General features: G+C 38.1%; 1 protein-coding gene and 1 pseudogene across 3 annotated transcripts in view; both read right to left on the reverse strand.

The window, feature by feature from the left end:
- Nucleotides 1-17,046, reverse strand: part of DNAH7 (dynein axonemal heavy chain 7) — a 340,785-nt gene that overhangs the window by 261,427 nt on the left and 62,312 nt on the right. For all 3 annotated transcript variants that reach the window (XR_004176604.1, XM_009182666.4, XM_031651428.1), the window contains exons 11-14: nucleotides 14,531-14,714; nucleotides 13,548-13,727; nucleotides 949-1,221; nucleotides 76-203 (exon numbers count right to left, since the gene is read on the reverse strand). Coding sequence is in view for 2 of the 3 variants with exons in the window: in XM_009182666.4 (XP_009180930.4) it covers nucleotides 76-203; nucleotides 949-1,221; nucleotides 13,548-13,727; nucleotides 14,531-14,714 (765 nt within the window). In the remaining variant the exon portion in view is untranslated. The remainder of the gene's footprint in view (nucleotides 1-75; nucleotides 204-948; nucleotides 1,222-13,547; nucleotides 13,728-14,530; nucleotides 14,715-17,046) is intronic.
- On the reverse strand, nucleotides 4,127-9,028 carry LOC101015987 (annotated as a pseudogene).

Here is a 17,046-nt window from a genome sequence, read left to right on the forward strand (position 1 = left end):
ATTTTAGTTGAGTGACAGCTGATTCTATTAAACATCCCCTCCCAAAAAATAAAAAAATCAGTATCACATAAATACCTTGTATTTACTTCCTGATGATCTCTGAACATTTTAGCTAGAAGTTTCCCACAAATAATATCTGCTCGCTTCACCAAAGCTCTGATTAATTCCTCACAGTGCATTTCAAACATTCCTAAACGAATAGTCTGCAAAAGATGAAAAGTTTAATCAACATAAGAAATAAAACAAATAGATTTTCATATTTTGCCATTCTCATTTTTATTTTTGTGTGATATAACAGGATTAAGATTTTTAAAAAACATATAATTCAGGGAGGGTTTTCTGAATAATACATTTGTATTATACAACTATCTTCTGGGTAAATATCCTTGAAAAGTTTATTATCTTGGAAACCAATTCAATCTCAGGACAATAATAGTAACAATTTTGGTGAATTGAATTACTATATTGCTAAATAAATAATGTAGGTTTCAAACGTTATAGTTGCTCTGTACAAAAAAAAAAATGCATGTTCATGGTAGAAAATTTAGAAAATGTAAACAGGGACAAAAAAGAAAATTTTAAGTTACTGGTATTCTAAACAGAACCACATTTCGGTGTAATTACCGTATTTTCCACAGGATTTATAAACATTAAGGCAAACATCAAATAGGTTCTTGGAATTGTAGGGACAGGGCAAATTATATAAAATACCTGTCAGAGTTGTGGTAGCAGAGTCTCAGCTACATGAACACAAGAACTGCATTTTGCCTAGCTTCTTATACCCAGGGCTTACCACAATGCTGGAGACACATCAGAAGCTCCATAAATATTTTTCCTGTTGATGGTAATGTTCTAATTCTTTCACTGTGTTCTAAAAATACACCCTAATAAAACTGGGGAAAAGATACCAGAGAGAGATAACAGTTGTACAAAACTGGAGTTATTTACCTTTATGGATGTGTATTGTATTTCCTCTATTAGTTTCTGGTATTTGCGAATTTCATCTATTATTTTTTCATAACTATGATTTTCTGCGAGGAAGTTATCAACATCTTGCTCAGCTTTTCTGGTAATTAAAAAGTCATACTTGTCATAGAGTCTGAGGTGCTCGGTGGGTGCCACACTCTCTTTCATAATAACTTCCTTGATCTTTTCTTTGTGAGCATCTACAATTTCATTCAGAATTATGGGCTTCAAGGTTGTTGGTTTAGACTTACTTTCCTAAACAAAGGGGTAAAAATAATAGTATCTAAAATATCTTAACTATATCATTTATCTTTGTACAAATGCCAATCTTACAATATTTCCTGTCTTTTTATTCACAAGGTTGTTTTAATTGTTCAATCTCTAATCTATAGAAAGAGATTAGACTAATTGCAGCAGTGTTTTAAAATTTAGGGTTCATACAATTTTTTATTTTCTTTAAGGCTACCTAGTTGTGTTTTGTTTTTCTGTATGGATGAAAGAACAGTCACTTGAAAATATATACAAAGTAATATTTAGAATAAAAAAACAGAAAATATACATTTTTAAGTTTTCTTTTTAATTGACATCATTATACATATTTATGGAATACAATGTGATGCTTTGACACATGTATACATTGTGTATTGACCAAATCAGCGTAATTCGTAAATCCATCACCTCAAACATTTCTCATTTCTTTGTAGTAAAAACATTCAAAATCCTCCCTTCTAGCTATTTTGAGATATATAATGCACTATTGTTAACTACAGTTACCCTAATGTGCAATAGAACACCAGAACTTATTCCTCCCATCTAACTGTAACTTTGTACCCAATTACCAACCTGTCCCCATCTCCCCCATTCCTTGCTACCCTTCCTAGCCTCTGGTAACCACTATTCTACCTTTTTATTTCTAAGAGATTAACTTTCTCAGATTCAACATATAAGTGAGATCATTCAGTTTTTGTCTTTCTGTGTGGCTTATTTCACTTAACATAATGCCCTCCAGGGTCGTTCATATAATTGCAAATGACAGGATTTCCTTCTTTTTAATAGCTGAATAGTATTCTACTCTGTGTGTGTGCGTGTGTGTGTGTGTATCACATTTTTTTTTTTTTTTTTTTTTTTTTTTTGAGACAGAGTCTCGCTCTGTCGCCCAGGCTGGAGTGCAGTAGCCAGATCTCAGCTCACTGCAAGCTCCGCCTCCCGGGTTCACGCCATTCTCCTGCCTCAGCCTCCCGAGTAGCTGGGACTACAGGCGCCCGCCACCTCGCCCGGCTAGTTTTTTGTATTTTTTTAGTAGAGACGGGGTTTCACCGTGTTAGCCAGGATGGTCTCGATCTCCTGACCTCGTGATCCACCCGTCTCGGCCTCCCAAAGTGCTGGGATTACAGGCTTGAGCCACCGCGCCCGGCCTGTGTATCACATTTTATCCATTCATCCACAGATGGACACTTAAGTCAATTCCATATCTCGGTTATTATGAATACAGATGTAATAAACATGGGAATGCAGATACCTCTTCAACATACTGATTTCCTTTCCTTTAGCATATACACCCAACAGCGGGATTGCTGTATCATACGGTACAAAAATTTGTACTACCTGCAATTTTTTGAGGAACCTCCTTACTGTTTTCTATACTGGCTGCACTAGCTTACATTCCCACCAACAGTGTGCATGGGTTCCCTTTTCTCTACATCCTTGTCAACACATCATCCTTTGTCTTTTCAAAAATAGCTATTCTAACTAGAGTGAGGTGACAGCTCCTTGGGGTTTCTATTTGTATTTATCTGATAATTCGAGATGTAGAATAGTTTTTAATATACCTGTTGGCCATCTATTTGTATATCTTCTTGTGATAAATGTCTTAGGTTTTCCATCAATAAATACGATTATTTGTGGTTTTGCTATTGAGTTCCTTTTATATTCTGAATATTAACCTGTCAGACATTGATATAGTTTGAATATATGTCCCCGCCAAATCTCATGTTGAATTGTAATCCCCAGTGTTGCAGGTTGGGCCTGGTGGGAGGTGTCTGGGTCATGGGGGTGGATTCCTCATGGTTTGGTTCTGCCCTTGCCATAGCAAACAAATTCTCATGAGATCTGATCATTTAAAAGTGTGTCGTAACTCTCCACCCCAGTCTCTCTTGCTCCTGCTCCTGCCATGTGAGACAACTGTTCCCACTACACCTTTCATCATGTCCATAAACTTCCTGAGGCCTCCCCAGAAACAGTTGCAAGCACTATGCTTACCGTACAGCTTGCAGCATCATAAGCCAATTAAACCTCTTTTCTTATAAATTATCCAGTCTCAGGTATCTCTTTATAGCAATGCAAGAATTACCTGTCACAGATGTACAGTTTGCAAATTTTTTATCCCATTATGTGTGCTCTTTATTCATTGCTTCCTTTGTGCAGAAACTTTTTGGTTTGATGTTATCCCAATTGTCAATTTTTATTTTTGTTGCCTGTGTTTTTGAGGTCTTATCCAAAAAATCCCTGTCCAGATCAATGTTATAAAGCATTTCCCCTATATTTCCTTCTAGTAGTTTCATAGTTTTGAGTGTTACGTTTAGGTCTTTAATCCACTTTGAGGTGATTTTTATATATGGTGAGAGACAGAGGTCTAGTTTGATTTTTCTGTATGTGGATATCCAATTTTTCCAGCACCATTTATTGAAGAGACTATCCCTTTCCCAACGTATGCTCTTGGTGCCTTTGACAAAAATCAGTTACTGGCTGGACATGGTGGCTCACACTTGTAATCCCAGCACTTTGGGAGGCCAAGGCAGGCAGATCACTTGAGCACAGGTGTTTAAGACCAGTCTGAGCAACATGGTGAAACCCCATCTCCACAAATAACACAAAAAATTTGTGGTAGTGTAAATCTGTAGTCCCAGCTACTCCAAGGGTACAGAGGTGAGAGAATCACCCGAGCCCAGGAGATCAAGGCTGCAGCGAGCCATGACCATACCACTCCACTCCAACCTGGGCAACAGAGTAAGACCCTGTCTTGGAAAAAAAAAAGTTATTGTAGAAGTGTGGATTTATTTCTAGGTTATGCTGTTCCATTGGTCTATGTGTTTGTTTTTATGCCAGTACTATGATGTTTTGGTTACTATAGCTTTGTAGTGTACGTGTGTGTGCATATATATATATATTTAAATATGTAAAATTATTTTATTGATACTTTACCATACATTTTTTCAAATTACACCCATTTGAAGTGATCACAGCTAGGGAACAGGTCACCCCATAACAAATCTATTGACGAAATTCATCATAAAAGCTTTTTCTTGGTTGTTTTGTACATTACATTACATATTTTCTTTTTCAAACTAGCATACAACACAAAGCTAAACTGACTCATAGTTTACCTACTCCCAATTTTGGGAGAAATATTTCCTTTCTACCAAATCATGTACCCTGTAGGAAAATAAATTCCTGCATGCTGACAATTGCCACCCAACTTTCTCTGCAAGGAACCTTCCTTCAAATCCCTCCTTCTCATACACATGAGTTGTCATATGCACACAGTGAATTCTTATTTTCTTTTTCCTGAAAGCTTAAGCTGTAAATACTGCAATTTTATTTACAGATCTACACATAAACAAAAGTGAAAACAAGAACCACAACAAAAACAAAACAAAATAACAAAAAAAATTACAAACCAGCTAGAAAATATTCTGGCAGTGTTTACAAATTAGTTGCTACTTTTGTACAAAATTGCTAAACAATAAAAATGTGAGAAAACTACATATCAACTTCAATAAAACAATTGCTATGCACAACCCTGTACATACAAACACACACCTAACACTGCCATGCTAATGTGTTGCCCTTTATACATTTTATTTTCTGAGGCTCATGCAGTCATAATTTGCACACTTGTAACTTTCAGCCATATAATATGTGAGCTTTAATAGCAGCAACCGATGGTACTAGGAAACCTGCATACTTAGAACTTAAAGTAATGCAAAAACTGTGGTACTTACTAACTCACTTTGTGTGCTCAGATACTAAGTCAAAAAGAAAATGACTAATGCAAGAATACAGTATGAACATCTAATTAATGTACACCAGTTAAGCCCAGCAACTGGAAAAATCTTATACATGAAAAAACTTTTAAGATTTACTAGGATTCCTTTAGTTTTTAAAACAATAAATATGGCATTACCTTCCAAAAATTTCAACAAAACACACAATAACCTAGCCAGGTGAGTTCGGTCTTTAGACGTTGGAAAAAATCAGCTTTCTGCAGCTGGTAAAGATAATTACACAAAGCTGAAAGTAGAGGCAGCTAACCAGATGACATAGATATGGGAAATGGGGAAATGCTTGATATAAATGGTTTCCCATACAGGAAAAAAAAACCACAGTGCATTTCCAGTAGACAACACAAAGCTCCCTCTCCCTCCCCTACCCCCATGCTTCCTCTCAGACCACACCGATGTTTTGTACCAAGTCCAGTGTGTGTGAAGGGAGGAGACCACAGATGGAAGCTGAAGAAGACATAGGCAGATAGTCTTCACCTTTGTTTTTTTCCCAAACATACACCCATGCATACCCACACAAAGAGTTTAAAGCACTAGTGTCATATGTCTTGACCCCAAAACCACTTTGCATATTGTAGAAATCTACCTGGAGTAAACTGGCTGGGACTTTTGTGTTTGGTTTGTTTGTTTGTTTTTATTTCCTAAGGGATATTTTCAATTCAATTAAACATGTATGAGTCGAGTGCCTACTGTGTGCCTGCCACTGAGTCAGGCACATAGCATTTCAATTTAACTGTTCATTTTGAGGTTTGTTCTTTATCTGACTCCCTCATTCCAACAGTCCTTAGTATCCAAAAAAATGGATTGAAGATACTATGCTGTATTCTCAGTGGGAGATGGCCATTGCCTCCTGCCAATGGGAAAGCTATTCTTCAACATAACTGGTAGGATTTGTAGCTGACACAAACCCTCCAACTTGGGACACCATTCCTGAAGAGTAAAGCGGGAAATGCCCTGGCATTCTTTTGCTCCGTTTTCTACATCCTGGCTTTCCTTGGTCCAACTCATTCCTTCACAGAGGAAGGGGAACACGGTCTAGTCAGAATGATTACAGTCCCTGACACAGTGGGAGCCCCCTGTTCCTGCCAGCTTAAGAAAATGCCACTCACACAATAGGGATGTCTTTCTCCCTAGAGACCTCTCCAGCTGACCCCATCCTGAGAAGTGGTCTCTGAGTGCAGCATTAAGAGAGTCCTTTCCCAGTAATAGGGGTGTGGGAAGCCCAAGGATTAAGGGATCCATGCTTGCTGCTCCTTGGGAGTGTTACATCATTTGACGTGGTTCTCCTTTCCAATGGGTCACTCATGTCAGCAAGCCCTGGGACTGACTTGCTCCAAGCTGGGAGTGAAAGAAAGATGGGACAATGCTTCTTGCAGAGCCTGATAAACCTTAGATCACACAGGTTTAGATGTGCTAATCAGTAGAGGTTCTGTCCCTCTGCTTATGTAATGTGAATTTGTAAAATTTCCTTCAAAGTAAGCAATTAAATTGAAATGGTGATGAATACCACAGGAATATATAAATGGCAGCTAAAAAAATAAAAAGTCTAAAACAATCCACAAAGAACGAAGTAGGCATTTGCTACAAATCGACTGGAAAGTCACAAATATGCTAGGGATAGGGGAGTGGGCATAGTTTATGGAGATAGAAAAATCCGCAACAGCTTAGAGTGGCAGAACTCTATGAGTCTTCTGTAACTGCAACAAGTATATTTCAAAACAGATTCTTCATCCTAAAGGCTATGGAGGTTTTAAGGGTTTTGAGGAAGTTTTATGTCCCCTACCACTGGGACACAGAGTCCAGAGCTTAAATTGAATTTAAATATTCCTAAGAGCAGAAGTCCATTTCATACTTTTGCACGACTTCACGTTTGCATTTGGTGCAGTTCTATTCCATATTAGCATACCCCAAAGGCATACATTCTGTGGAGAAGGGACAGTCTGAAATGCTATTAAGGAAGATCTTTGTTTATCAGTGGGCCAGGTGGCCAGACCCCATTCTACAGCCCATCTGTCAGGCACAGCAAGCAAATTCGCGAAGAAGGAAGGGAGGAAGAAAAAGTCAGAGCGAGAAACACCTGATTGCACATTTTTTCACTTGCTTACTTATCCAGGAGATCATGGAGCCTGGAGCAAAGCAGGGTTTTCCCAAGGGAGCCTGCAACTGTGTATTTAGAAAAGTTGTTTATTTTTTTAAATTCATTAAAATGTCAGCTTTCTTCAGAAGTCTGTAGTTTACTTCATGGTAATTTCTTAGAGGAAGAGGGTAGGAAGGGACCACATTGCATGACAGATGTTCTGGTCCCATGATAAAAAATTATTGATTTGTAAGAAGGCACATGAAGCATAATCAACCATACTTGAATTCTTCCACCAGTGGAAGCTTTTCCAAATCATCAGCATCAAAGAGATCACTGATGCCTTCCCTCCTCCCCAAGGCTCAGGAGACAGTCCTCTTGCAGCAGGGGAGGCAGTAAGTTCACAAACGGTCCTTTTAGGTTAGAAGGAATTTGGTTCACAGTCTTCTGTAAAAAGTTGGCTGAGGAGGCCAAGGGAGAAAGGTTTGCTATAGAAAGTGACCAATTCCTACGTCCTCAGTTGGTTGAATCCAAGTCTTTGGAATTGGGTTTAGAAATATTCCCATTGTGGTCTTGGTTGTTTGTTTTCACTGGATTGTGTGTTTCCATCTCTTCTGGACAGGAGTAAACCTCAATGGGTCCTTGGGTACTTGCCAAACATATTTGTAGGCTCTCTATTGAGTCAAGGGCTTCAAGTCTTGTTTCTGGAGGGGCTTTCACAACTTATAACGGTTTGGTCTTTAAGGCCACTAAGTTTTCAAATATCTTGATACATAACATAAACTAACCTTTGATTATCTGAATCTGTGGTTAATAGTTTGGGGTCCAGGGTGCAGCTCTGGATCAGTTCATCTAATTTTTTCTCTTCCTGACTCAGCTTGGTTGCTTCTTTTGACAGACCTTGACACTGGACCAGCATGCCCTCATCCTCAGCCAGACTGCAGCCTACTGCATGTTTTTCTTCTTCTTTTCCTTTTTTTTTTTTTTTAAGACAGAGTCTTGCTCTGTTGCCAAGCTGGAGTGCAGTGGCGTGATCTCGGCTCACTGCAACCTCCACTTCCCGAGTTCAAGCGATTCTCCTGCCTCAACCTCCAGAGCAGCTGGGACTACAGGCACACGCCACCATGCCCAGCTAATTTTTGTCTTTTCAGCAGAGACAGGGTTTCACCATCTCGATCTCTTGACTTTGTGATCTGCCCACCTCAGCCTCCCAAAGTGCTGGGATTACAGGCATGAGCCACCACACCTGGCTGTTTTTAGACTTCTTAATGAAGGAGATGCTTTGAATGTTGGTGATACCATAAGTCCTTCTCTTTTGAACTTCTAGCACTTTTTCTGCCTTGTTCAAATCCAAGACCCCACGGAGAGACTGGCTCAGGAGCTGAATGAACTTCTTGTTGAGCAGACCAAGGGATGTATCATATGGCGTTTTTCTGAGGGAGATTTTTGGGGTTTTAGGACTATCTGGACTTCATGGAGCAGCTCTTCTTTTGCCTTCAGGGGTTTTGAAGCCATCTAATAGGTACTGTGAACACCTTCCCTAGCTTTAGGCTTCGCTTTGCCTGCTGCTGTAAAGGCATTTCCGAAACCAGCCTGGCTCAGCAGGGGGAGATGGGAGGTCGGGTAGAGAGGGGACTTGGAGGGCCAAACAGACCAGTAGTGTGGGGGTGAAGGTGGTCACCAGTCGGGGAAGTAGGGAGAGAAGAGGAAGGGTGGTGGTGCCGGGCAGATGTGAGGGTGCTGGGACTGTCCCAGGGACTGCCAGGGAGCGGGTGTGCAGGAGGAAGTGGCTCCCTAACTCTCCAGGATCCCTTCTGCCTCCTGCTTGTAGTCTATTTTGAAGTAAGGTAGTGTGATGCCTCCAACTTTGTTCTTTTTGCTCAAGATTGCTTTGGCATTCAGGGTCTTTTGTGATTTCATATGAATTTTAAGATTTTTTTTTCTACTTCTGGGAAGAATGTCATTGGTATTTTGATAGAGATTGCATTAAATCTGGAGATCACTTTGGGTAGTATGGACATTTTTACATAGTTAATTATTTCCATTTATGAACACAGAAAAAGCCACACTTTGTGCAATCGTATATGCTAGCTTTATAAGGCAGTGCTTGCATTGTTCATTGTTGACAGAAAATACACTAGAGTTCAATGTCATATCATCATAATCTTTAAACACAATACTTTTTCACATTGAGGGGAAATCTATCTAGATCAAAGAAAGTTTACTTATTCACTGACCTTTGACCTTTGATTTTGTGAACAGCAACTAGAGCAGACGAAAATCCTTAGCTGCAAAATGTGCATTCTGCTCTCAGGATTACAATAATTGTAGACAAGGATGGACCAGACAATAATTTTAAATAAGCAAACAAACCTTAACAGTTTATCTCCTTTTCTTTCCATTTTAGAGGACAAGAAAATATGCCCACATGGTTTATTATCTGAACTAACCTAATCTTTTTTTTTTTTTTTGAGACAGAGTCTCACTCTTTCGCCCAGGCTGGAGTGCAGTGGCACTATCTTGGCTCACTGCAACCTCTGCCTCATGGGTTCAAGTGATTCTCCTGCCTCAGCCTCCCGAGTAGCTGGAATTACAGGTGCCCACCACCACGCCTGGCTGATTTTTGTAGTTTTAGTACAGACGGGGTTTCACCATGTTGGCCAGGCTGATCTCAAACTCCTAACCTTAGGTGATCCACCCACCTTGCCCTCCCAAAGTACTGGGATTACAGGCATGAGCCACACCCCAACTTACTTTTAAATATACATATGCTCTACCTGTTGTCCAGATTTTATTTATATTGTAACAAAACAAAATCACGTCTGCAGTGGACATTCTACAACATTCAAATTGATGGCATCAAAGGCTTCTTTAGGCAATTGGGTAATTTTCTCAGTTATCCAGGCGGCATTTGCCTACTATTCCCCCAGTGGGCACTTCAGGAAATCATCTTGCTTAGAACTAGATACTTCATGAGAACATCAGTGAATCCCACCACCCTTTCACCCCTGGGCTCGTTAGATACTTGGTATCATCATTTGGAAAACAGAAATTTTTAAGATAAAGCAATCTATATAATGTACTGTGTGCAATGTAAAACTACTTGATCTCATGTGAAGATAACTAATATTCACTATAGGCTGTTTCTTAAATTTATTAACAGCCTACCTAATTTGTAAAGCCTATAGGCCTACCTTTCTAAACAGAATTGAATACTAGGACTTCAAAACTATTTCAGAAAGTATAATTTTGGGGCCAGGCATGGTGGCTCATGCCTGTAATCCCAGCACTTTGGAAGGCCGAGGCGGGCAGACCACGAGGTCAAGAGATCCAGACCCATCCTGGCCAACATGGTGAAACTCCGTTTCTACTAAAAACACAAAAAATAGCCGGGCATGGCGGTGGGTGCCTGTCATCCCACTTACTCGCAGGGAGGCTGAGGCAGGAGAATCGCTTGAACCTGGGAGGCGGAGCTTTGCAGTGAGCTGAGATCACGCCACACTGCACTCCAGCCTGGGCGACAGAGCAAGACGGAGTCATTCATTTTGATATGAATCTAATCATCTCGTATTAACAGTCATGAGAAATGATATTTTGTATGAGACACCTCCAGATGTTCTAAAGCACATCAAATTAGATCAGGAGATAGTGATATGCTTGGACTCATGGTGCATTAACCCATTGCAGGTTTACCTTCCATGAAAAAAAAAAAAGTGTATTTTAGTTCACTTTCAATATCTACCAAAGGTTATGATAAGAAACAGCTACATGAATTCCATTTCTGCAACTGTTGTCAAAGATCACTGAGACTATGTTCAATTATCCTACTCACGATACCCTACATCTCACTTGTAGGGCATCATCTAGGCATATTTTACTAGTACTGATTTCTGAGTACTGACTCCATCATTATGAATCTGTATCTCTGGGGCAAGGGACAATGGTGAGTGGTGATGGTGATTCCTGGAATTTGGATCACTCGTATACCAAACCTCAATGACATGCAATTTACCCATGTAACAAACTTACACAAGTACCTCTGAACCTAAAATAAAAGTTGAAAAATAAAATGTGTTACCAGATGATGGCGATCCATAGGGTTTCAGGACCATTACCCATGAATGATGACAACTGTAGGCTTTATCTCTCAAAATTTGATACCATGAAAAACATCTCTTTCCCTGAAAAGTTTCAATTAACTGTTCTAATCATAATTAAAATTTGTCATACTTTCCTTTAGAAACCAGGAAGCTTGGGGCCATATTTTATAACTATAAAATCATAGCAACTGCATTCATTTTGATAATTATAAAAGTTACTTTTCTTCACTTGACCTTTGTCTACTAATTCTTTTCTTGTTAACTTGTTAAATTTGTCTTGCTTCATAAGTTACTTCAAATCATTCTTGAAAAAGTCAGGGTGCAAACAGAATAGAAAAGAATGCAATAGATGAACTAGAATTACACAAAAGACAAAGTAAGCAGTATGTTTCTCAAGAGACTTCTATTTATGGTAATATGAGGAATAGATATCCAGAAAACAACTACTCAATTCAAAACACATAAATATGCCAGGAGAATAAAGCTGAGTTTATCTTTTACAATGTATAGCTAAGGAAATAACAAAAAAATAATAATAAAGTCTAAGTGACCAAAATAAGAGAAAGCATGAGTTGAGAGGTCATTATGTGCAGAAGTGAGCAGCTGCCCTGGGGACTCTACTGATCCTTGGTGCTCTAAGCTTTGCTTTAATGAGTTTCTGGCAAGGTGGATGCATGGGAGGGGCTGCCAGGAAACAAAGCCTCAAGCTTGAGCAAAGTTGGAAGTCATAATTGGCATCCCCACTTAAAGCCAAGAACACTGAAGGGTGACACAATCTTAAAATGAGAGTTCTGAGGAGACGAAACTTCAGAATGCTGAAAGGTGACAGATCTTTGAATACAAGAAAAATAAAAATGTCCTGGTTTTGCTTTGATTCTCTGTAGAGGAAAAAAACAAAAGATGGTTGCCTTAAGAATCTGTAACCACAAGTCTATTTTCACACAGATTTGAGTGAATATTTGCACAACCAGTATTGTCCTTGAAATCATTAAGCAAGAATTCATCTAAAAACGGTCCTTGGTCTGCAAGGGCCTGGGGAGCACCTGTCACAAGAATATGGAAACTCCAAACGAATCAACTTGAACCAAGGCCTCAAAGATTTTTTTCATAAACTTCTTACAAGCATAAGTATAATAATACAGGAAAAATACCCAGAGAAATATACCACCAGGAGCAGGAGTCAGCAAACAGCAGAATCAGATCAGCAAAAACTGTGGATACTGGTAGTATCGCACACAGAGTATTAAAAATATTTAATCTGTGTAAACGGAAGTAAAAGCTTAATGAATACATCACTACATATAAAACACTATCAAAAATGACTAGGCCTATTTGAAAAGAACCTAATGGATTCCTGAAAAATAAAAATAGAATAATAAAAAAATTGGAAACTCAAAGAAAAGGATAATATCCTCAAAATGGATAATTTCATATAATGTTAAGTGAAATAAGCAAAACACCGATTACTTATAAGATGCTTCCACTTATACAAAGACATGCAAAAACTAAACATAAATTGTTTAGTAATAAACAGACAAGTAGTAAGTCTATTTTTCAAAATTAAGAACAAAAACTCCAAACTTCAAGATAGTGATTCTTTTGCTAGAAGATAGAAAGATAAGGATGTAAACAAGGAGCAAAGGGGAAGAGCTTAAAGGTACCAGCAATATTCTATCCCTCAAGATGGGCTGTGCCTATTTAGGTGTTAACTTTATTACTACTGAAGCCTTTACACACTAGTTTCCTGCACTCTTCTATATACAGCAAATATGTATAAGTTATTTTAAAAATAGAAAAATAAGGAGAACGCTTCTGATTGGACTTACAAAACAAGAAAACATTACAAGTTGAAGAATTTTCAGACATGCTCATTTCATATACTAGATTCCAATAACTATTGTGGAAATGTCGTAGATTAGATCATGAGTTGAAAATACAAAGGAGCTCACTACTACAGAAAAAGGTGTATGAGGGGAGTAATAAATTCGAGGGCAGTTTTACAGAGCTGGAAAAGCATAAGGAGGCCTACAGCAAGGCAGGAGTTTATAGGAAATGGCAGGAGAGCTACAGTAAACACTCAATTGCTGCTTCAAACCTGATCGCAACTTTAATTCCTTCTCCTCAGAAAGTTTTCAGCTAAGTCCAAAGGAAGACTAGACTAGGAAAGTAGGTATATTTTAAGAGAAGCCATTTGGAAAATGGTAGTTTTTTAGCAACACTTTCTTATAAGCCAATATTATTATATTCTGTGAAGCAGAGGATACCTGTCTACAACTTTCAGAACTTACTTGAAATGAATATCATTATGCAAATTCAAGCAATCTTAATATCCTTGTTACTTACCCACTTGGAATATAATTTTGTCTCAACTCTTGGCACAAAACCGACAGCTTTAATCATGACATCATAAACATTTAGAAAGATATCTATATAGTCACTAAACTCAGGTTCAAACTTAATGGTGTCATTATCAAGAATCAGCCTCATGATGAAACCTGGATGTTCAAAAGCTCTAACAGAATCCTGCAAAAAAATTTAAAAATTTACATACATAAATATGTATGAATTGTGATAGACTAAGTAGTACACCAGTCCCAATTAGAATACATGGGAACCCACACTTCCTCTTATGACCCAGACAGCTAAGCCAAGGAAGACCTCTAATAAAAAAAAGCAAGAGTGATTCTGAGCTACAGTTGATGGTATCCAGTATCCATTGGGCCTACAGGTCAACTACAGGGTCAAAGTCCCAGAAAAACAAGTGTACATAGCAGTGGAGTTCTAGAATCATACAAGATAGAGCCCAAGAGGAGAACACTCCAATTCCAAGGCCCTGCTCATACTGTAACAGGACCTCCCTCCAGAGACAGAAAAGCTTCTTTTTTGCTAAAGTTACCTCATGGTAACTTTCTCCAGCCTTCATGACCCAAATTTCCCAATTATGTGAATTTTCACTTATTTTCACTAATCTTCACCTCTAGTCATGATAATCATATATCCTAAACATGCAAATTGACATTAACTTTTTTTTTTGAGACAGGGTCTTGCTCTGTTGTCCAGGCTGGAGTGCAATGGCACAATCTTGGCTCGCTGCAGCCTCAAATTCCTGGACCCAAGTGCTCCTCTCACCTCAGCCTCTTGAGTAGTGGGGACTACAGACATGTGCCACCATGCCTGGCTGATGATTTTTTTTTTTTAAGATAAATGTAATAGGTCTAAAGATGTACTTTCTGCTCTCTCACTGATAAGGATATTATTTTCCTCTCTGAAATAATTAAAACTAAATACATTCGTAAATACATATTGGTGAACTGAACCATACTTACTGGTGGTTGTGCAATTAAGTCCGTGAAATCTTGCATGGAGACTAAAGTGAGGTCCTGCAGCTGTAAAGTCATAAGTGCAGCAGCACAGTTGAAAAAAGATTCCAATTTGGCACTGCTGTCACCAGTTGGCAATTGCTTTTTTTTATTACCTTGGTAATAAATATTCTGCACTTCTAGAAACCACCTTGAAAGAACAAAAGACTTTTAAAAGTCAATGCTTTCAGTGAATTATTCCTTTTATATTAAGCATTAACAGTAATTTCTGGACATCTAAAGGTCTTCATAGAGGAGTATATTGCTATGATATTACCCACTCTCCGAAATGTAAGTGCTAAAATATTTCACTTCTAGGAAAAGAAATTTTAAATCTTAGCCAATAGAAAATTACTCAGTGATGTGATGCTGTAAGAAAGACATAATTCTAACTCCTGGAACTATGGCCCCCGACTTTTTGAAGAAATATACAACTAACTTTACTGGATATTACAAAATACTCCTCTCCAGTCTCCTAAATGTTATCTAGAAAATATATTTGTTAGTTTAAAGTTAAAATGTGAATAACTGATTAACCAAGGGAGGGCTTATACCATGTTCAATACTCTTGGTTGTTTCATGCTATTCTATCTGTTTACAGTTACTTGAAAACAATTTACAAATCAACAAAATCAGGTATTTATTTTCTCATTCCCCTTAATGTGATACACTGAAAGAGCGTCTGATGTAAAGCAAAGTTTCAAATGTGTATGTGTCCTTCTAATAAAAGGATAACAGTGTAATTTCATATATAGGTACATAATGATGATAACAAGCAGTTTTCAACTTATAAAACCACTCTCCAACACTACAGAATTTTAAAATGTTATCTTTTTTCATAAGAGATAATGAATTTTTTAAATAGTCAATATAATTTCAGGAGTTTCCTGAATGTTCCAAGAGAGAAAATCTAAATTTGAAATATATTTATTCATCCCTTTAACAAGTATGTGTTGAGTGTTTACTACACACTAGGAATAGCATTGTAGAAGATATAAAAAATATGGTATCGGCCGGGCGTGGTGGCTCACATCTGTAGTCTCACCACTTTGGGAGGCCAAGGTGGGTGGATCACCTGAGGTCAGGAGTTCAAGACCAGCCTGGCCAACATGGTGAAACCCCGTCTCTACTAAAAACACAAAAATTGGCTGGGTGTGGTGGTGGGTGCCTGTAATCCCAGCTACTTGGGAGGCTGAGGAAGGAGAATTGCTTGAACCTGGGAGGCAGAGGTTGCAGTGAGCCGAGATGGTGCCACTGCACTCCAGCCTGGTGACAAGAGTGAAACTCCGTCTCAAAAAGGAAAACAAACAAACAAACAAACATGGTATCATGGCAATGTGTCATAACAGAAAAAAAGATCTAAAATAAAAGGATAGAGATATAATTTTCCATTTAAATAATGAAGAGGGGTTTCATAGTGAAGATGGCAATTTCAGCAAAAAAATAAAAAGACAGAAAAGAGAATGAGGAAGGCCCTGAAAGATTCAAAGTGGAAGAATTATAAAGAAAAATAAATGGAGACGGTAGGGTTATCAGATCATTTCAGTGTCTCAAATAGACAATAGAATACAAAACAGGAAGAAATATATGAGGGAAGATCCAGTTCAGGCAAGAGATGAAATAAGTTTAGGTCTGCAGAACTGGAAAGAGGACAAATATGATGTACTTTTAAAAGTATTCAATTGTTCATTCTCTCAAAAATATTTATATGACTCCCTATTATGTATGAAACATTTGGGGTACAAAAGATTTCTTAATTCTCAAAGTGCTTATATCAGTGAAGGAAAAGAGGCACATACATAAATAAATAAATATTATTTTTAAAAAGGACTTAGAAGAGAACAAAGTGCTGGAGGCATTCATAAGGAAGAGATTGCTTTTGATGTGATAACAGTAAAAATTTCATGAAAGAAGGGTCATTTAGGCTGGTTATTAAAGGACAGAAGAGAGTCTTCTCCAGTAATGACCTGCATCAAACATTGTAAATAGTGTAAACCACAACAGTCTGCTGATAGTGTGCAAGAAGTCCTCATTCCATTTTAATCTCTTAACCTCTAATTCAATCTTTATAATTAGGCAAACAAAGATGACAATGCTGAGACCCAGAGTTTCAAGTTTTCATAGCACTCCCATCTCACAAATGAAAACAAATAAGGAGTAACTAATTACTTTAAAAATCAGTAATTAGTAAAAAGGGAGAACAAAGAGCCTTCAGACTTAGTCCACAGATTTTTAACAGTGGTAAGGTGTGGTTACAGACTAGTCATAGAAGTTATATTCTGTTTTATTTAACATGATTATTTCTACAGGCATGATCCAAGGTGAAAGTCTTTTCAGAACTGAGGATGGAAAAGACAAGTTAGATCGATATTGCAGAAAACCTTTAAAGGCATATTAAGAAATACGGACTTCCTTTCTCAACAAAAGGGAGGCACTGAACTGGGGAATATTTTAAGACTCATCCAGCAATGGTTTACAGGCCA

Source organism: Papio anubis, chromosome 10 (genome assembly GCF_008728515.1).
Source record: "Papio anubis isolate 15944 chromosome 10, Panubis1.0, whole genome shotgun sequence".
NCBI lineage: Eukaryota > Metazoa > Chordata > Mammalia > Primates > Cercopithecidae > Papio > Papio anubis.